This window comes from Panthera pardus, unplaced genomic scaffold, assembly GCF_024362965.1.
Source record: "Panthera pardus isolate Hobbes unplaced genomic scaffold, ASM2436296v1 HiC_scaffold_10, whole genome shotgun sequence".
Taxonomy (NCBI): Eukaryota; Metazoa; Chordata; class Mammalia; order Carnivora; family Felidae; genus Panthera; species Panthera pardus.
In genome coordinates this window covers 20,923,042-20,944,158 of record NW_026526655.1, presented here as the reverse complement: position 1 = coordinate 20,944,158, position 21,117 = coordinate 20,923,042, and the positions used below count along the sequence as shown (strand labels likewise).

The 21,117-nt window shown below is 45.9% G+C and overlaps 1 protein-coding gene across 2 annotated transcripts in view; it reads right to left on the bottom strand.

The window, feature by feature from the left end:
• MARCHF4 (membrane associated ring-CH-type finger 4) overlaps positions 1-19,500 on the bottom strand; it is a 107,829-nt gene extending 88,329 nt beyond the window's left edge. For both annotated transcript variants that reach the window (XM_019446055.2, XM_019446056.2), the window contains exon 1: positions 18,977-19,500. In XM_019446055.2, the coding sequence (XP_019301600.2) occupies positions 18,977-19,495 (519 nt within the window). In that variant the 5' untranslated portion in view covers positions 19,496-19,500. The remainder of the gene's footprint in view (positions 1-18,976) is intronic.
• Positions 19,501-21,117: the final 1,617 nt, after the last annotated feature.

Sequence of the window (21,117 nt, the reverse complement as noted above, 5' to 3'; positions counted from 1 at the left end):
TTTGTTCCGTTTAAGTTTTTATTTACAATGACTTTTAGACTTACAGAAAAGTTGCAAAAATAGTAGTTTCTGTATATCCCTCTTTGAGGCTCTCCCAATGCTGACATCGTACATATTCACCCTACAACTATGAGAACCAGAAATTACGGTAAATACCATCACAAATGAAAGAGCCCACTCAAACTTCACTTCTTTTCCCAAGAGCATGTCTGGTTTGGGTTCCAGGCTCCCACACAGCATTTCGTGTTTATCTCTGGTCTCCTGCCATCTGGGACAGGCCCTCAGCCTTTTCTGTGTTTCAGGATCTTAAAATCCCTGAAGACTAGTTGTTTGCTGATTGTTGCTCAATTCCACCTGTGTAGTGTTCTGGGGTTTCTGCCTCTGGCAGTGAGAAGACAAGCTCCTTATGGGCAAGGGCATGTCTGATTGCTCGCTGACTGACTCCCAGTCTCAGAAGCAGTACTGAGTGTGTTGAAGGAACAATAGGGAGGGTGATGTGCCAGCCACTGAGATGGTTAAAAACATTCTTCATAGATCTCCCCTCCCCCACGGTATTTATCTGCTCAGCGGCCATAACGAAATATCACAGATTGGTGACTTAAACAACAGGCATTTATTTCTTACAGTTCTGGAAGATAGAAGTCCAAGATTGGGGTTCCTGCACAGCTGGATTCTGGAGAGAGAGAGCCCTGGCTGGCAGACAGCCACCTTCTTGCCGTGTCCTCACTGTGGTAGAGACAGAGCCAGAAATTCTCTGGTATCTCTTCTTATAAGGGCACTAATCCCTTCATGATGGCCCCACCCTCATGACCTCACCTAATCCTTTTACCCCCCTAAAGCCCCATCTCCACATATCATCACATAGAGCCTTGGGACTTCAACATGTGAATTTGAGAGAGCAATAATTCAGTCCACAGCACCCATATTAGCAGAAAGGGGAAAATGTTGGTTAGGAAAAAAAAATACTTTTCTTGAGTGGATCCACAAAAGTATTCAAATACCTACTTGGCTTAGATTCTGTACATTAAATTGCCTTTTTGAGCCCCTATGACTGCTAGGCACAGCGAGTGATACAAAGGTGAACTATGCATGTGGAACAAGCTCTCTTGAGCTCACCTTCCACTGGGAAAGGAAATGGAGGTGACTGGTGCTAACAGGGCAGGCAGCCTGTGGTAAGTGCTATGGGAGCACAGCCAGGGTGAGATAAAATACAGGAGGGAGATCTCCTAGAGAAGGTGACAAGTGAGGTAGGGCTTGGAGGTGGTTAGGGTTTGGGCTGGTGAAGGAAAAAGGGAAAGATGTCCCTAGTGAAACAAAGCCTTTGAATGGGAATCAAAAGGCAGAGAGCCAAGGGATGTGTTCAGGGAATGGAAAATGGAAGGCAGTAAGGATGGGCTAGAGAGGCTGATGGGATGTAGGGGTGCTGAGGCTGGAGGCTGGAGGCTGGAAGGAAAGATTAGGTCCAAATCCCAACAATTGTTGTCACCAAACTGAAGGCATTTAGCTTTTTTCCATGTCAGTATGAAGCAGGAGAGTGAACTGCTCAGAACTCATTCTGTGGAGTCAGGGTCTGGTCTGGATGTTTCCTCACCACCTTACTGCAAGGAGTTGCTTTAGTGGAGCTAACACCCTGGACATGCTCAAGGGCCTCTGGTCCTTGCCCTACTGTCTCCTGATGCTCCTCGTGTGAACCACGACCACCACACCATGCCACACCACCTCACTTTTCAGGTGCCAGGTTGCCCCTTCCCCTGCAGGTCTCTGGTGAACTCTTGCCCATTCCCCTAGCACCAGCTGGAGGCTCTTGTCTGTGAGGCCACCCACCTGATTCACTCAGGCAGAATTGACCCTTCCCTCTTTTCTTCCTACGTTGTAACTAGAGTATCTCTCCATCATTGTTATTGCGACAATTCCCTCACATACTTATCCCTCTGAAAGGCCACTAACAGAAGGAGCCATGTTTCTTTCTCTACATTCCTAAGGTTGGCAGGATGTGCCTGGCACATCATAGCTGCTTAACAAATAACTGCTGGATTTAATTCTTTTTAATTAAATGGTGGAATGAGCACTGGACTAGGAGCCAGGAGAATCTAAACTCCAGCCCTACAAACCAACATAGATACAAGACCTTTCTGAGTCTGCCTCCACATCCATAAGGGGAGCAAAGGATGGTAATCTCTATTTTGTAGTTTTGTTGTTCCTGGAACAACATAGTATGTTCCTGGAATATAACAACTGAAGTTCCGTCATCACACTTACCTCACCTTTAATTATTTGCTCAGAGTTTGGAGAGTTTACAGAGCAACAATAGGCATAAAACAGAGATTGCTGCTACCCCTGGTAGTTCTGCTTCATGCCAGACATTGCCAAATGCAAAAAAACCAAAAACCAAAAACCAAAAAACGTGCATATTTGAAGCAGAAATGCAGTGGGGAAGAGACTAGAAAGTTGATCAACACATTTGCATTATCCAGGAGAGGATGAAGACCTGTCAGCAGAGGGAAGGCAAGAGCTATAAACAGAACTGTGCCAAAAGAAGCTAGAGCATTTGCCCAGGATGACCAGGGCCTACCAGGACCACTAGCATGACCAGGGGCCTATAATTCCACCAGACTTCACCTCTAGACTGCAAGTTCTATGAGAGTTGAGGCCTTGTCTGTTTTGTTCGTGGCTATACTACCTACGCCTAGCTCAGTGTGTGTACAGAACAGTAGCAAAGAAACATCTTTGTAACCTCTTTGGACATTGATTCCTTTGATCTCAAAATTGACAGGACATCCCTTTCTCCCAACATACTCTTCTACAAGCAACAAAACCTATTAACATTTTGTAGCATGTACATAGGTAGCAACAATGCTGATGACAACTGGGGAATGACAATTTAAAAAGGAAAAAAGAGGGGCACCTGGGTGACTCAGTAAGTTAAGTGTCCAACTCTTGGTTTCAGCTCAGGTCATGATCTCTTGGTTCATGAGATCATGTCTGGAGTCAGGCCCCACACTGGGTGTGGAGCCAGCTTAAGATTCTCTCTCCTTCTCTCTCCTTCTGCCTCTCCCCCAGTCATGTGAACACGTGCACTCTTTCTCTCTCTCTCAAAAAAATAATTACTTAAAAAGGAAAAAAGATAGGCAAACATAGTACTCTGGCTCTGTGTCTCCCTGATCTCCACAGGTATGAGCAAGCACAGAGAAATGGGAGAGCCAGAGACACTGAAGTTCTGGAAAACTAAGGGGGTGGGCTATATCAATGACATTTTTTTGACTCTCTGGCCAAAAATGGCCTGTAGGTTAGAAGGCTAAGAGGTAAATGTGCCTGGACCTTGAAAGAGACACTGTCTACCAACCACAGTGAAACACAGACCTCCACATGTTTGTAGTTCTTGGGCTCTACACCCCTTTTGTCAACCTGCTGCACTCTCCAGCAACCTGAAGTGGTGGTTGCCATGGTGGCCACCCACAATGGGGGGACCCCTGTGTCATCCTCCTCAAGTGGGCTAAGTGAGGCAGCTTCCTGGTGGGAGCCAGGCTGGACTAGGCCAGGATGGGTACAGATAAGTCAAGCTAAGCAAGATTCACAGTTTCTGCAGTCAATGTCCGTGGAAGGCAGACCCAACCTCACCACCCAGAGGGCGCAAAGAAAGGAAAATGAGTGAATGTTTATGTCTTGAAGAGAACTGGGCTTTTCCATTCCTCCTGGGGGTGGCACTCCTTTCCACCCTCCAAGTTTTTGGAAAACCTCCTACTTCTGCTTGGAATGCCCTATTCTTGCCCATGCTCCCTCCCTAATCTTTTCCATACTCCAAATGTTCTGGTAAATTAACACTTTAATGCAATAGAGGAGCGTGTTAGGAAGTGAATGAATAAATACTTTTATGGCTGAAAGAGGCTCTAAGATATTTACTGGTATTTCCCAGTCTGAAAAGAGGAGACTCCAGCCTAAGGATTTGCCTTCCATCTTGAACACAACACCTCACCTCTCTGGATCCTAGTTTCTCAATTCTAAAAATTAGGAAAATATTGTCTGCTTGTCCCTCGTTACCACAGGAATAGGAGCTAGTGCCTCTGCATGTGTTATAGGATAAGGAAGCTCCTGGACCCCAAGAGTCCTTCCAGACTCTCCTGAAGCTTCCCAGATAAAAACTGAGTTCAATTAACCATGCAAATTTCTGTGGCATTACTATTCCCAGGCAGGTGGCTCCCAAGCACCGCCAGACCACAAGGCTCTTATTACAGAAAGGTCATTAGAACCAAGCCCAGAGAAGTCAGCATTGAGAGTAATTGCTAGAGAGGAGTAAACTCACCCCTCCCCTCTCTGCACCCTGCCCACACTTTAATCTGCCCAGCTCTCTGAGGAAAGCTATACTGGGTCTTAAAACGTAGCAGGGCAATTTGAAAAGCAATGAGAGGGAGAGAGGATGAGGCCAAGTGGAAAGGAATCTGTTTCTAATGAGGAGAATGAGGTAGGTCTTGTATTGCTATACTTTGTCATACACTTCCACTGGGAGAATTCTTCCTTCTCATCCCTATTTGGCCACTTGAAGATTAGCATGTCTGGCAGTGCTTGTCCAGTTTTCTCAGGCATCACTAGTCACCTGTCCTATGCAGTCATTCGGCAAGCACAATGGATGCAACCCTGGGTCGAGGAAATCATCATGTCATCTTGTGACATCTCCTAGACTCTGAGCTCCCCATCTTATCTCCACATTCCAGCACCTGGCACCCAGCTGTGTTCAGTAACTGTCTGCTGAGTCAATGGTCACACTGATCCTTCTGCTGCCACCAGACCAGGTGGACCAGAAAGGAAATGGACATCAGGACATTTTCGTCTTCAAATCATGACCTTTGGGGATGGAAGATCCCTTAAGAGGTCATCAAATTTATTCCCCAATGTGAAATACTGATGAAGTGCCCAGTAGGACACACTCAAGTTCTGTCTATCTTTGACTTGGGTCCCCAGCATTATTGTGCCCAAAGCTATCTTGTCCACCCTCAGGTCCCTCAGGTAACTCCATCTCCTCTTTTGTAAAACCTTTTAAAAATTGTCTTTTTAAGGGCACCTGGGTGGTTCAGTTAATTGAGCATCCGACTCTTGATTTTGGCTCAGGTCATGATCCCAAGGGCATGGGATTAAGCCCTGTGTCAGGCTCTGTGCTAATAGCACAGAGCCTGCTTGGAATTCTCTCTCTCCCTCTCTCTCTGCCACTCTCTTTAAAATAAATAAAAATAAAAATAATTGTCTTTTGGGGGTGCCTGGGTAGCTCAACTGGTTAAGCATCTGGCTTTACCTCAGGTCATGATCTCGTGGTTCATGGGTTCAAACCCTGCGTTGAGCTCTGTGCTGACACCTCAGAGCCTGCAGCTTATTTCGAATTCTGTGTCTCCCTCTCTCTCTGCCTCTCCTTTGCTTGTGCTCGCTCTCTCTCTCAAAAATAAACATTAAAATTTTTTACGTAAAAAATTAAAAAATTGTCTTTTTATAGCAAGTAATGTCAATTTTTTATTATAGAAAGTTTCAATCACACATAAAAGTAGAGAAAATATATAAAATATACATAATTATAATACATATAAATATAAACAAAATATAATGTAATGAAAAAGCTTTAAGTAGAGAAAATAGTAGAATGAACCCATCACCCAATTTCAGCACTTCCAAACATATGATCAGTCTTGTATCATCTATAGTCACTGGATTTTTTGGAAACAAATTCCAGTTATCATGTCAGATAAACACTTTTTTACTTCCTTTACATTCATAGGAAAGACGAAAATTAATTTAAATCATGAAGAACCTCTCTCTGTGTTTTTTTTTTGGGGGGGGGGGGTAGAGGAAGAACCTTTGAAGTTGTATTATATACTTGTCCAAAGTCCCAAACTAATTTTTTTTTCTAGGAAGCACTTAATGGGTGTTCAAAGCAAGAGACAAGGCAGTGTGTATTATGTAAAACGTCACCACTGACTTTGCAAAGACTAGACACTCTGGGCTCTCTCTGGAGCAAAGGTGTGCACAAGGCTGGAAGAGCCAAAGGATCAACACCTTCAAATGTCTTTTTCTTCTGAATTAGTTGTATTCCACGTGCACACACACCCACACTCCCTCCCCTCCTCCTTGTTCTCGCTCACTCCCACAAACACGCACCCAACAGGAGTGGACACCTTTGCACTCCCACGCACACCTGCTCTCATTCACCTGCAGCTGCCTGGTTTGGGCAGCTGTTTTCTAAACACATTGGATAACTCAGCACCCCAGTACTAGAAAGCTTTCCTTTATAAAGTAGCACATTGCTACATGGAGGCTTAATTCTTCAGCTCCTGGAGGGATCGCCACAGGATGTATCAAAATATACAACCCACACTCACTCAATGTGCCAAAGTGCTCCTTTTGGGGTGTTAGGTTAAAAACTGCTAAAGAACACTGCATAATGGCCAACGCTGTTTTTGCTGATGGTTATTAACTCTGTTTATATGCTTAAGATCCCATATTGGGAAAACTTCATTGCCTACTCAACACTTTCACAGCTCAGGCATCACCTTGTCAATCTCAAAGCACTTAGCACACAGTACTTATAACCAGGGAAATGTGCAAGGCATGTTTATCGTCCTCCCTGGATAGAGGTGGAAGCAGAGACCAGACAGAGAGCACGTGTTTATGGGGAGCCCCTTCATGCACTGCGGTAAGTGTTGCCTACTCAAATTCTTGCAGCAGTGCTATGAAGTATTTCTTTTATTTGCTCCATGGTACAGACAGAAGACACTGAAGTTCAAAGGATCTTAATGATTTGCCTGAAATCCACAGCTAGGAAGTTCTAGAGCCCAAATTCTAAACGAGGTTTTTGTAACCCATGGTCTTTTTTCGGTACTAGTAATTCCCAATTTTTCCACGTATGAGTAACCATCTCCATTTAAATTATTTTTATTTTTTAACTTTTTATTTTGCAATAATTTCAGATTAATCTAAGAACTTGTCAAAACAGCACAAAGAGTTCCCATTGACCCTTCAACCAGCTTCCCCAAAGGTTAACATGTATCATAGTACAATGACCAAAACGAGGAACTTAATGTTGAGACAATACTGCTTACTGGTTTACACACTTTATTCAAGTGTCACCAACTGTCCCACTAATGTCCTTTAACTGGTACAGAATCTAATTCGAATCACACATTGTATTTAAATATCATTATCTTCTTAGACTCCTCTAATCTGGGACATTTCCCTCATTGTTCTTCATTCCTCATAACCTTGACACTTTTGGAAATTACTGGCTGGTTGTTGTGTAGAATATCCCTCAATTTAGATCCATTTTAATGCTTAAAGTTTCACAAGCCCTCAAGTGACCAGAATTGTAGTTTGAGTATCTACTGATGGAGAATATACTTATTGACAAGATGCTACACTAACGTGAAGGATGCTTTTGATTTTGTTCATCACAATGGCTTCCACACATTTGGGGGGAAAGTATGTATATCTGTGAGATAATTTTTACTTAGTCTACCAGCAGTGCTTTGGTATATTTAGCTTCATCTACCCCTATGATGTCTTGGAAGCATCTCCTGAGATCAGCAGCCACAGGCAGACACACACACACACACACACACACACACACACACACGCGCGCCAAGGCAGAAATTCTCAAAGAAAGTTTGAAGAAGACAAGAGAGAGTCAGTGAGATCAGATAACAACATCAAGAGCTAATGTTTATTGGACATTTTTAAATTTATCGTATGTTTTCATTCCACACTGTGCCAAGAGTTTCACATGTGTTATATCATTTGAGCCTCACAGCAATCTCTAAACAGATACTGTTATTATCATTCCCATTCTATAGCAGAGGAAATGAAGATTCTGGGCCTGCAAGTGATTTGCTCAAGGTCACACAGTGACTGCACAGCAACAGTGAGATTTGAAAGATGTTCTGCTTGGCTATGTAGACCCCATGTTCTTATCCACCCTGCCAATTTTCTGCAAAAGCATCTCTGATTCCTTGCTTCCATTGTTCCTATGCCTGGAACAGTCTTCATTCTCCTACTTTCCAAATTCTTTCCCTGATTGGGTCTTTAAGTTCCAGTTCTAAGTTCATTCTTCTAGGCAGACAGCTATTGGTGGTGGGGAAATTGGTATGCCAGCCCCAGGTACAGCTCCCCCACCTGATATGGCATGAAGAGAACAGCAGAACTAGTAGGGGCTTGGATATTTCTGGGCACAATTTCCTCCTTGTAGAACTGAGAAGATGATAACAAGACTACTAGCATTTCCTGAGTGCTTACTGTGGGCCAAGCCGTGTTCTGCATGCTTTCGTTTACCTTTCCTATTCTTTCACGTGTTTATGGGGAGCCCCTTCATGCACTGCGGTAAGTGTTGTCTACTCAAATTCTTGCAGCAGTGTTATGAAGTATTTCTTTTATTTGCTCCATGGAACAGACAGAAGACTTTCTTTCATTTACCTTTCTTTCATTTACCTTTCATTTTCTTTCATTTATCTTTCTCACAACCCTAAGAGGGAGGTACTAGTACTGTTGAGGGGGACTTCTAGAGCTCACTACATCTGAGTTTCCTCTCTTTACAGGCACCCAGGAGGATGACAGTCCCCATCCCTACTGCTATTAGGTAGAGCCATGTTTCTAGACCCAGCCAATGAGCTATAGGCAAAAGTGATGTGTTATTCGTGAACTGACACATGTCGTTGTGGGGACTCAGCGAGCTATGGGGCGGCAAGCTGTGCACTTTCTATTGCCTCGCTTTGAGACCCTCGGACTTCCCTAAGGAGTCCCCTGATTTGACTTGACTCAGGAATACTCTCTGAACGTAATACAGAAGTAGGAATTAATGGTTGTGTTAGCCAGGGAATTTAACATTAGCTGGGCAGCAGACAAAGCTCTGAGTCTCAGCATCTTAACACAATCAAAGTTTCCATCTCCCTCGTGTTACAATCCCGTGTGGGTTAGTGTTTCCGTCTTGTGTCTATACCGTCTGAAACATATAGCTCTCAGATGAAGGAAGCAGGGAAAGAGAGAGATGCAAGATATATCCCTTCCTGCCTCTGCCCTGAGTGACACATGTCATTTCCTTCTTGGTCACGTGGCCCTGTGCCCTCCCTGCCCCTCCAGTGCCCAGCTCCCTGCTCCTTGTATGTCTTAGAACCTCAGGTCTGCTGGAGGTCATCTCTCCTTCCCATTTTATTGCCCCTCCAAACTGCTGCCTAACACACAGTATTCCTGAATCACCTACTTTAGAATTGTCAAAAACAGCTGTTGAAAATGCAGATTCCAGGATGCCATGGAATGTGCATGACCCAACTCTGCATTTTCCCCCTTCTTGAAGCACTTCTTGGTATCCACAAATGTTTCGGAACTATTATAAAGTGTACATCCCAGAACCGTATCACATAAACTTCAGTTGCATACACTTTTTAACATATGCATGTACCATCTATCCTATTATTTATTTCATACTTAACATTTTTCTCTGTCTTACATTTTTACTTCAATAAATTTATTTCCAAAAAAGACTTTGTCACTACCATAAATAAAAAACTGATGTCATTTACCCAAGAAGGAATAGACAAGCTGTGTCTCTACGATAGAATATTATTCAGTGCTAAAAAAAAATGCACTATCGGGGTACAAAAAGACATGGAGGAACTGTAAATGCATATTACTAAGTGAAAGGAGCCAGTCATAAAAGGCTACACGTTGTGTAATTCCAACTATATGACATTCTGGAAGAGGCCAGGCTATATTGTCAGGAATCCGAGGGTGGGAGCAAAAAGGTGAATGGGTGAAGCACAGGGGATTTTTAAGTCAGTAAAACTATAATGATAGGGTAGATACATGCCACTATCCATTTGTCAAAATCCTTCAAACCTACGACACCAAGAATGAAGCCCGATGTAAACTATGAACCTTGAGTGATAATGATGTGTCAGTGTTAGTTCATCCATTATAACAAATCACCACTCTAATACAAGATGGGGTTGGGTTGGGGGGTTCACAAGGAGGGAGTACATGAGAACTCTGTACTTGCAGCCCAGTTTTGCTTCAAACCTAAAACTGCTTTTCAAAATAGTCGATTAATAAAAAACAGAACAGATGCACACAACTGCAAACAAAACAAGATTAACAAATTCTAGCTAGATATTACTGTATGTCCAAGGACTCTAAGGCTGATGACTTCTCTTTGTTTGCAAAGAAGACTGATAAGTGTTAAAAAGGTGTTAAAGACATATTATCACTCCAGTGAGATTTTCTCCTAGACATAATCATAAGGCATGAAAACAAACTGAAAAGAGAACAACGTTCTCACTTGACGACCAACATTATTTAACATTGTGTCTGTCGGGGGGTACCATCTCATCCCAGGCTTTCAGAAACACTAGTCTAAGGATGACCCTGAAGGCAAACACCATTCTGTCACACGTTGGGCAAGCATTTCTTCTGCCACTTCCTCTACATGCTCCTGTGCGTGCAGAGTCTGCTCCTGGCCTCTAGGGACTCAGAGTCCAGGAAAGTGTCTTTCTGCACAGTTCCTGCCAAGAAGAGAGTACTGCTTAATAAAGATCTGTCAGGAACATAGTGGTGATGGAGATAGATAAAGACAACTATGTTGGGGATGAGAGACCTGAGCAGAGAGCAGAGGGGTTGAACTGAGGGAGGCAATACAGAGGCAAAAAGTCAGCTAAACAGACACACTGGATCTGAACACTGATCTGAACTGGATCCCTGATGTCAGGCACAAAAACAGCTGGGGGTTTACTGTGTGGTCAAAGTACAGCTTTACTTACAGCATCTGATTTTTTAAGGCTGAAGTAAGAGAGAGTAGTAGGAAAGGCAGCAGTGTGATCTTGGGGCCCCACTCCAGGTCTCTGAGCCACATTGACAGAATGGAGGTATAGATGGCTCCCGTTTAATGAACAGCTGCTATGTTCCTAAAACTTTAATACAGCATGGCCACTATTTATGATGAGTATTCAAGTTGAGTGTTGTATTCCTGCTTTATAAACGATGAAAGCAAAGTCCAGGGAGGTTAAGTAAGTTGCCCAAGATCACTCAGCTGGGTAGGGTCGAAATTGGTATTTAAATTCATGTCTTTCTGACTTCAAAGCCTGTGTTCCTCTCATCATTCAGCAATAGAATAAGAAAAGGTCTGCTCTTGGCCAAGCGGACTCAAGCCAGGACAGTGATCACTATGATTACTAGAAAAAGAATCATCACTATTTGTCATTATAGAATCTGAAAAGGAGATTGGATGGGGTGGAGGGGGTCTCAAGACAGCATCCATATCCCTTTTGCCTGGCATTTTAACTTGCATACAGTCACATACACATATGTGCACATGTACACACACACACACACACACACAAAGACAAATATACCTTCTACCATGCATACACTAGGGACCAAACATAGCACTATGAATCTGGAAAGAACATGTGCCAGGAAAGAGACCAAGGGATCAACAAATATTGAGCTCCTACTGCATGCAGAGTCATACAGGCCACTATGGGTGGCTATGAGAGGCTTCTTTTGCAGAAACTGATGTTGATTCACTTCCACCACATCCAAAGTGGCCATTCCATAAAGAAGGAAACTAATTTGATCTGTCCACCTCAACATCTCTGAGCAGGAACCTGGGGAAATCCTCATGAGAGCAATGAGCTAGGTCCAAAACTGGGACCTGTGTATCCCCCCTCGAGGGCTTGAATCATGGAGTTAGAGCCTATATTTGTGAATCCTCTTTTTCTCTGACAGTTTGCATCTACCTGGAACTCAAATTGTAACTAATTCAATTTTGCCTATTTTGTTATGAGGTAGCCAGTCCCATGTGCACCCCATTTTTACTTTTAACATATGCAGAGGGAGGTATCAAATGTGTACTATAGGCAATATGCACACTTAGACTGCATCTCACATTGATACACTCGGTAGGGGGGTGGTGTGCAACTCAGGCCACACAGTATTCACTTGCCAGCTCCTTTACATCCGGGCTCACTTCCAACTTGGCTTCCTTCCCAGCAAACAAGAAGAAGCTCGCTCATTCCCACACTCTTTCGAGTAGCCCCTCCCCCTTCGAACCAGCTCCCCCTCCCCCAACTCACAGGCCACAGCTGGGCTTCTCCAACATACCAGCTGGAAAAGAGGATGGCGGTGGTTGGGGGGTGGGGAGGAGAGAGAGAAAGAGAGTTCCAGTATCTGGCCTTTCTCCTCCCAGGCTCTTTAGAAATCCTTATTTTACCTCTGCCCTACCAGCTTTATTAAGTATATTTCTGGTGGGGAGGGGCTCAGCTAGAAGCCCCACCCAATAAATTAACCAACCCATCACAAGCAGAGGCAGGCTGGCAAGTGAGGAAGCATGACTCTAAAGTGAACACCAGCTAAAGGATCTACAGACAATTGAGGTGAGAATCACTCCACACCTGCCAAGACACCAGGTGCCTCCTTTCCTCCAATCCCTAATTCTTCCTGTGAAGGTGAGACAGGTGCACTCAGTGCTTTATTCCCATGCATGTGTGTGCATGTATGTGCATGTAAAAACAATAGATAGCTAAATTTGGAAAGCAGCCAGGGATGTGATGGTGGAGGTTGAGCATCCTTACATCATCTCCTAGTAAAGAATGAGAGTGCACTGGTGAGAACCCTGGGTGGGTCCTTGGAGCTTTCAGTTTAAACAGGACCAAGACTAGCCGAAGTAGGAATGGAAAAACTACCATGGAAGATCCAAGATGGAAAAATGAAAACAGCCCTCTCATGACTCTGGGAAGGGGTTAACTGGGCTTCCCCTTTTCTGGGATGGTGCTGCATTCTTAGCTCCATGTTGGCATCTGCTGCCTATCATTCATGACATGCTGCTTTCCTACTGTGATATGTGCCAGGTATAAATTCATGATTGCCAACGACTTGGGATTTCCATGAACACAGGACAGAGACTATTCTTTGTGATCTTTGCTGAAGGCACATCTGTACATGCTGTGTACACTAGCATTAGATATGGGGACAAGATGACCCCTTGAATTGAAAAAGGATGCAAGTTCATCTCTCTCCGCTTAGATTAAAATGTTTCTGGGAGGGGTGCCTGGGTGGCTCAGTCGGTTAAACCTCGACTTTGGCTTAGGTCATGATCACGAGATTCTTGAGTTAGAGCCCTGTTTGGGGCTCTGAGTTGATAACTCAGGGCCTGGACCTGCTTCGGATTCTGTGTCTCCCTCTCTCTCTGCCCCTTCCTCACTCACGCTTTGTCTCTCTCTCTAAACAATAAATAAACATTTAAAAAAATTTTAAAAATGTTTCTGGGCCCTCAAGCAATCTCATTGTAATGAACCCCAACTTTCAAGCCCAGGAAGGATCTTGAGGGTCACTAGTTCCAGTCCCCCACTTGAGCCCCTTTCTAAGGCAGCCTATACTATCTTGGGACAGCTTTGATAGAAAGTTCTTTCTAATATTAAGCCCAAGTTGGCTTCCCTGAAGATTTCATCACTGGCCAAGGCACTGCCGTTTGTGATTCCACAGAACAGTTCTGCCCTTTCTGCATAGCACACATTCAGCACCTGATGCCAGCAAATATTTTTCTCCTTGATAGTCTCTTCTCCCCAGTCCCCCTCCCTGTGGAGCTGCCCACTGGATGAGCTCTAGAAACTCATTCATTCAACAAAAGTTTACTGAGTGTGAAACAGGTGCCAGGCAGTAGTTTGGGAGCTGATGACCAAATGAGAAAACACACACAAGTCGCTGCTTCCCGGGGTCTTACAATCCCTTTGCAGTGCTTCTCCTAGACCCAGGCAAGAGGGTCCCTTGCTATAGAAGGCCCCACTCTGGCCCTTTTTCAGCTGCAACCTTTGCATAGGAAGTCTGTGAGGTCAAGGAGCTATACCCGTCTTCTAGAACATGCTCCAATTACCTGGGACCCTGGAATCTCTGTGTATTCAGACATGAGCCTGCTTCCAGAGCATTCAGGTTTCTCTTCCTCAGGTTCAAAAGGAGAGGGGCAAGGGAAAACTGTTTAGGGTTAGGACGGACAGAGCTTGGGTAAGCCAGCTGGAAAGTCCACGTGTGTGTGACAAAAGCTGATCCTGGTGCAAGATGTAGCCAGCAGAGGAAAGAGAATCCAAGTGGCCTGTAGACCAAGGGCCAGGTACCCCCATTTGGCTAGCACAGAATTCTAAGGAATCCAATAATTCTAAATTCAAAGCTGTCTTCCAGGTTGTTTTGACATTTTATTTGCCAAGATAGGAAGATAAAATTCATTTTATTTACCAGTTTGTTAGCTGGACTTATGACTTTTAAATACTTTGGCTTTTGGTATGTAGCCCCCACCTATACTATTGCTCTACAGTCAGTAAATGTTAGGGATGGGCCTATTATCTATGGAGACTGATACTAATTAAATAATCACACACACACACACACACACACACACACACAATGTAAAATCGAACCAGAACACTAAGAAAAATAATATACTCTATGGGTTTCTCCGAAAATTCTCTCCTTGATCTCCATTCCCAAGGTTCTTAATGCATCTTTGGGTCTCCAGTTTCCCCTGAGCACTGCAAACATCTTCTCTTACTACCCCAGGACCTAAAACACTGACTGAAATATTTCACACTACTCTTGCCCCTTCTCAATGTGGAGCTCTAGGGAAGCCAACCCCAGGAAGAATAAGGGAGGCAGGCCAAGCAGGTTAATCTCTTCCAGACTCATTTCCACTTTTCCATTAGGTCCAAAGCAGGTGCCCCCCCCCCCACCACTGCCATGATGGATTTCATCCTTGTAGCAACCTTTAGGTGTTCCACAGCTGACTCCGCCTAGGAGATGGTTTCACCTCTTTGTCGAGGTATCCATGTGTCTCACAGCTTTTCTGCTTCCAGCTGTATAAACTCATCCTACATCTATTTCTTCTCACTTGGTCTTCAGCAGAAACAGAGAAGCCTTCTCTGACTAATTGGGGGAAAGGTAGCACATTCCTCCACTTGTCTCTCTGAAAAGGCACCCCACACACTAGCCACTTTTAAGCACACATCTCTTTCTTGTATCCAATATTACTATAATTCCCCTGTGACCCACTGTCTGTGTTCTTGATCCCTATCAGCTTCTGTGATGTCTGGGTTAGATTGTGAAACTCCCGGAGGGCAGGGCCACATCTGCCCTGTGTCTCCAGACACTGCTTGGCAGAGCAGCAGGCATAGGTAGGCACTTACCTAATAGAGACTTTTGATGATGGAAATAGAGAAGCAGCACTCTGAACCTAGAGGATTGTGAGTGCACAGGAAGCAATCTACTATCACACCAGACCACAATCACAGCAGTCCTGCTAGGGACTAGACTGGGAAACGGGGCACACTTTTCCTTTTAAATGAGACAGAAGGAGCACTGTCTTGCCTCTGACATAATAACAACAAAACACTGTGACAGCATGGCTCTGTGTTGACTGATCTGATGCTCAGAATGACCATCAATTGAGGACTATCATTATTATCCCTGTTTTACAGAGGAAGAACCTGAAGCGGAGAGAGGCTGTCCTACTTGTTCATGCCTTGAACTGGGGCCATCTGGCTTCAGAGATCTCAGCTGATCCACCATGGTCCATCGAAGTGAACCAGTGCAGTTTCAGTCAGAAACAGAGAGTAAAGAGCTGCCAGCTGGGCTCTTGTCCCACACTTCCATGTATCCTTGACCCCTGTCCAACCTAAATGAATGGCTGGGAAGAGGAGGGTGGCTACTCAGTCAGCTTGTGAGCATGGAGCCAAGTTGGCTTTCAAAGCATTTGTTCACACACCCCCTCCATCTGCCTCCTCCTGTCCTCTCTTCTGGTTCTCAAACATGCTAAGCTTGTTCGCACTCAGGTCTTTGAACTTGCTATTTCCTCCACCTTGAGTGCTTTTCCGCCAGGCCTATGCATCAGTGGCTCCTTCTCATCATGTAGGGCCAGCTCGGATGGCACATTCTTGGGAAGGCTGTCTCTGATCACTCTTTCTAATGTTGATGCTTCTTTCTCAAACCCTCCCTTTCATTTTTGTCTAAGTCATTCTCCTATTTGACTTTCACCATAGTATTCAACACCATCTGAAATAGCTTTATTTATCTACTAGGTTACTGGTCTATTCCTGCATCTCCACTAGAATGTCACCTTTAGAAGAGAAGAGACCTCACCTATTTTGTTCATGCCTGGATACTCAGTGCCTGGAACAGCATCTGGCACACTGTAGGTTCCCAACAAACATTTTTTAGGTAAAATAATGCGTGAACAAATGAGTGTAAAGTCCATTATAGGTATGTGCAAAAGTAGAACTGGCTGGCTCCTCCAGTCGCCCCTTACCCCATACATTACAAACCCTTATCAGGAAGAGACCAAATCTTCATTTAGGGCAGTCTTTTAGCCCTTGGAGTAGTGGCAAATGACCAGGGAGCTCTTTGGTTCCTTTGTTTGGGCAAAGAAAAGACCAAGACATTCAGCCACTGAGATTGCAGACTGCCCTCCCCTTAGAGCCACATGTGGACAGTTGCTGGATGGCTTGCTTCCTGAACAGAAAATGAAATACTGACATCTCAGCTCTTTACTTTTTGTCTTTTTCTCTTCCTACTCTAAAGAGTTTTCCCCATCTCCCCTTTGTCGCTCTTCCTCACTGATATCCTGTGAAGAAAAACAAGTAAAAGTGGGAAAATGTGTTCATATATAACACATGCTCCTCTTATTACTATGAGAGCACAATCTCATTAAAATCTCTTGGCCCTTGCACAAATAATGCAAACCCCCAAAATATCATCATCGTCTGCAGGAAGTGCTTGACCGAATCCAGTCTTAATGTGCTAACATGACCCCCTTATTCCTTGCACATAATAATGGAGCTCATTCCTTTATTGTGTTAGTGTTTTAATTCAATGCTTTATTTATGACACACCATAAAAATAATGAAGAAGAAAGGAAACTCCTAACCTCTGCCTAGACCCTGTATCACGTGAGGGTATTTCACAATAGCCCTAATGATCCTTTTCTTCTTCTTTCTTCAACAAAATACTGCTTTCCCATGATCAAAATACCTGCCATTATATTTTAATCCTTCTCAAGATGTTTTCAGGCTCATTATCTTCTGAATCCTCCTAACAGACTTATAAGGAAAAAAGGAGGACAGAGAAAGGTGCCTCTAAATCACAGAAGTTGGAAAAGGGGCCCCGAGGCATAAAGCAATTTGAGGAAGTTCACACAGCAGGTGAAATATCATCCAGAAAATGCTCCAAGTCCTGCCGGTTTCTAGAGACAAGGGTGTTTTTGCCAGAAGCCACACTTCCAGCAGCCTCGGTGACATGTAGACCCAAGCCAACCCATATGGGAGAAGAAAGAAACAGCTTAAGGAGTTAGGAAGCTAAATAATTCTTCCTTTTGGAAAAGATGAGGCTCCTGATTGGGGCAGAATGCTGAACAGGAGCATCCCACAGTAAGGCCCATTCTTGCTGCCAGCCAAGCCCCTCCACTCTGTGCCTCTGCTGGAGGCCCACCAATGGAAGTGAAGAGAAGGGCTGGAAGAAAGGCACTGAGCAGGCACCCTGGACCTTCTCACCTAACAGAGTCCTCAGCTCTGGGCAGGACTTCATTGGGGACTCCAGGCAAGCCTCGTCACAAGAAGAAGGAACCCAACCCTCAGCCCCTTAGAAACATTTATTCACTGAGATCCACATCACCTCCTTTCATAATGCCCAAGTAGGGACCCCAGTCATCATCCATCCCAGAAGTGTGTTGCCCATTCAGAGCAAAGGTGAAATGAATGAAATTGTCAGCTAAGCCGGTCTCTCACAGAGCAAGCCTTCAGAAAGAGCCAGGGCCACTCAGGATCACTGGCATGGCATCCTGATGCTCTGCCTCTTGTTCAGGAAACACCCAGAAGTCTTCCCTCCACTTCTGGGAAACTACTGAAAAGGTGGCTGAGTGACCACACAACCCTGACCAAGGTGCGACTGAATGTTCCTTCTCCAGCATCACTAACTAGGTCAAATTTTCAGGTGAGTCTTTTCCATCTGGGATTCTGTGGTAAGTGTTGCCACAATTCATAACTCTGGGAGAATGTCCACCTGCTATCTCCAGCCTCTAGAAAACACTAGATTGGAAGTGGAGCTGGAAGGGCTGGCATGAGTCTGTCTGAAAATTTGAATGAATGGGGTAGGGAGGACCTTCAGACTTAGCAAAATTGGCTCATGATTATAGTTGGCATCCCCTATCCTGGATGGGGAGAGTTTAAGGGACATTCTAAGTTGATGTGCTTCAGCCCTGAGAAAAGGAGTAGATATGACAAGGTTCCCTTTCTTCCTTCTCCATATCCCTGCAACTCACTCTCAACCTGCTTACCTATTTGCTTTCAAACTAGGAAAACCTTGAGTCTGCCAAGAAGTGTCTTAGCAAATTGTAGAGTCTTCTTGGACCTAGAATCTCTCTCCATTTCCTCCTCAGTGGCCAAAACATACTGCTGAGGGTGTCAATGTAATATGGGAGGGGGGAGTTCAAAGTGAAAGAATAGGGTCAGGCTTGTTGTGTTTCAGTCTGTGAGAATAGGGGAAAGAGGACAAGATGTCTGCACATGTCCCTCCAAAGAGGGAAGAAGTTTAAATCTGGGACTGAAAATGGGCTGGGGGGAATGTCAGCAAACAACAAATCAGATAAAAAGGTATCTCGGCTACAAGCCTGAAGGTACCACCACGTTCCTTCATTTCATCACTTTTGACTTCTGAATCGTCTATTCTGAGGATGGTTATGGAGTTTTGGGATGGAATTGGAGACACTAGCATTGGAAGGAAAATGCAAAAACTGGGGTACAACTCAGCCACCAAACAGGCTCTGCTGGGAACCAGGCACCTTTTGGACAAACTTAACCAAAAGAAACATCACTGAGGAGCCCTTAGAGACGGCACCATCGTTCCCGAGAGCAAGCAGGTGAGTACTTATCTGCAAGACCTGAGGACACCATAAGGCAGCAGGAAAAGGGAAAAGGGGTCTCACCTGTTCCGGGCCCTGGAAGCAGATGCGGCAGAGCGGGGTCCTCATGCCACTGTCCAGGCTGCTGCCCAGTGAGTAGCAATCCTCAGCCTTCCCCTTACAGAAGTCATCTGAGGAGGCACTGCTGAGCAGCGAGGCGGGTGGCTCTGTGGCTGGGCCACCCCGGTCATCTTCCACAGAAGAAGGTGGCAAAGGTGGTGGAGGTGGCAGAGGAGTGGTCTCCCTGCCCACCCCTTCTCGAGGGCCCCTCCAGCCTGCCCACCCCCCGGCACCTAGAGCCGGAAGGGTGTTGTTGTTGGCCGCCAAGCTGGGGGGCTGGGGGTCTCCGTGCATGGGCAGGGGCGCTGGAGGGGGGCGCCGCAGTAGGAAAACCTTCAGGTCATTGAAGAGCATGCGGCAGCGGCACTTGAGGAGACCCTGGTGGCGCAACATCTGGGGAGCCAGGGCGCACAATCCACAGCAGGAGCGGGCACAGCAGCAGCACCACCACCACCAGAAGAGTCCACTCAGGGGCATCAGCATGTGCCCAGTGGAAGCAGAGAGCCCGGGAGGGGCAGCTGGAGTCTTTTCAGAGGAAGATAGTAGAATGGTTTTGGGTGGGGGTGGGGGGTCCACAGCAAAGCTGTGTTATGGGGGGGGGGATCTGCTTTCTCACTGGCTCCTCTTACACCCCCTCCAAGTAACAAATCAATTGCCCCCAGGACTTAGAACTGTGAGTCACTGATTTTGAACTCTCCCTGGAAAGCCCGACAACAACAAAAAAGGTTTTCTTTCCTCCCTCCCACCAGCCTTAGCTTTGCTCAGGGTGTCTCCTTTTTGCCTGTGACTGGGGCACTGGGAGGGGAAGGGGGTTTTTAAAAAATGTTGAGGAAGGGCTGTTTGGGCCTTGAGATCAAGGTCTGGTTGTTAGAAAGTTTCCCAGGAGAAGATTGTTAGGTTCTTCTCAAATTCCTAGGCAATGGGAAATCTCTTTTCTTTTGTATAAAAGGGTGGGGAAGATTATAAATCAAATTTAGAGTGGACTGAGCTGGGCTTAGGGCAAACCAGCCCAGTGAAAAATTGAGTACTGCATGTGCAAAGAGAAATAGTTTTCCTCAGGTAGCAGGTGATCGGTTGTGGGGGGTGGGGGGAGTGTAAGGTGGGGAGGGAGAGGAGGTTGGGAGAAGTTTTAATTCTCCTGGGCAGAAAACTGGGGCAATTAATCCCCAGAAGCACCAGAGTTGCTTTTAAGAGAGCAGTTGGATGGGGGGGTGAGGGGGCGGGGAGGAGGGATTGCAGGTGAAATTGGGCAAGGGGCTTGTGCTTTGCCTCCGCAGCCAAAGGGTTGCGCAAAAGAGGGAAAAGCCAATTAGGAGAATAGAAGTGGGAACATAATGGGCTGGGGAGGGGGAAAGAAATGGGGGGGGGGGGGGAGAGGAAAGATCGTTTAACCCTTGCAGATCCGCTTCCTTCCTGAGCATGAAGATCCTGGCTAGAGGAAGGGTGTGTGTGTAGGGGACGGGAGGCAGTGGAGCAGAGAGAAGGGGTAGAGAAAAGGGGCGTGTGGGAAGAGACAGAAGGAAGGAGTAGTTACATGATCTCAGCCCCCAGCCCACCCCTGCGGTAGTCTGTAAATCCGCGGCCCCTTCCCCTTGGCTCCATCAAAGGTCCCTTCGGGCGAGGGGCAAGGGCCGGGAGAAGGGCAGATCCGGGAGGGTGAGTGGCCTCGCCTTCTCTTCCTCTTCCTCTTCCTCTTCTGGGCCGTTGTCGCCCTCCTCCTCTTGCTCCGAGTCTGCCCGCGGCCGCTGATGCTGCTGTGGCGGCGGCAGTGAACGCTGGTCGGCGTCCCCGTGTCTCCGGGGCGGGGGCTGCTCTGGCTCGTCTTCTGGCTGCTGCTCGCCGTCCGGCGCGGCCGCGACTCCCGGCTTCATGATCCTCCTCCTCCTCCTCCTCCTTCCCTGGGGGCCGGCTCTGAGCCCCCGCGCCCGGGCAGCGCTGCCATGCAACCGGAGGCGAGGCAGGCGTTGGGGTGGGGGCGGCTGGGGAGTGAGGAGGGGGGGCAATAAAAAATGAAATAAAACTAGTGGAAGAATAACAGTTCGGTTCTCAATCAGGCAAGAGTGCTTCTGGAGGGGTGGGGGTGGAGGAGGGCGGCTGCCGGGTCT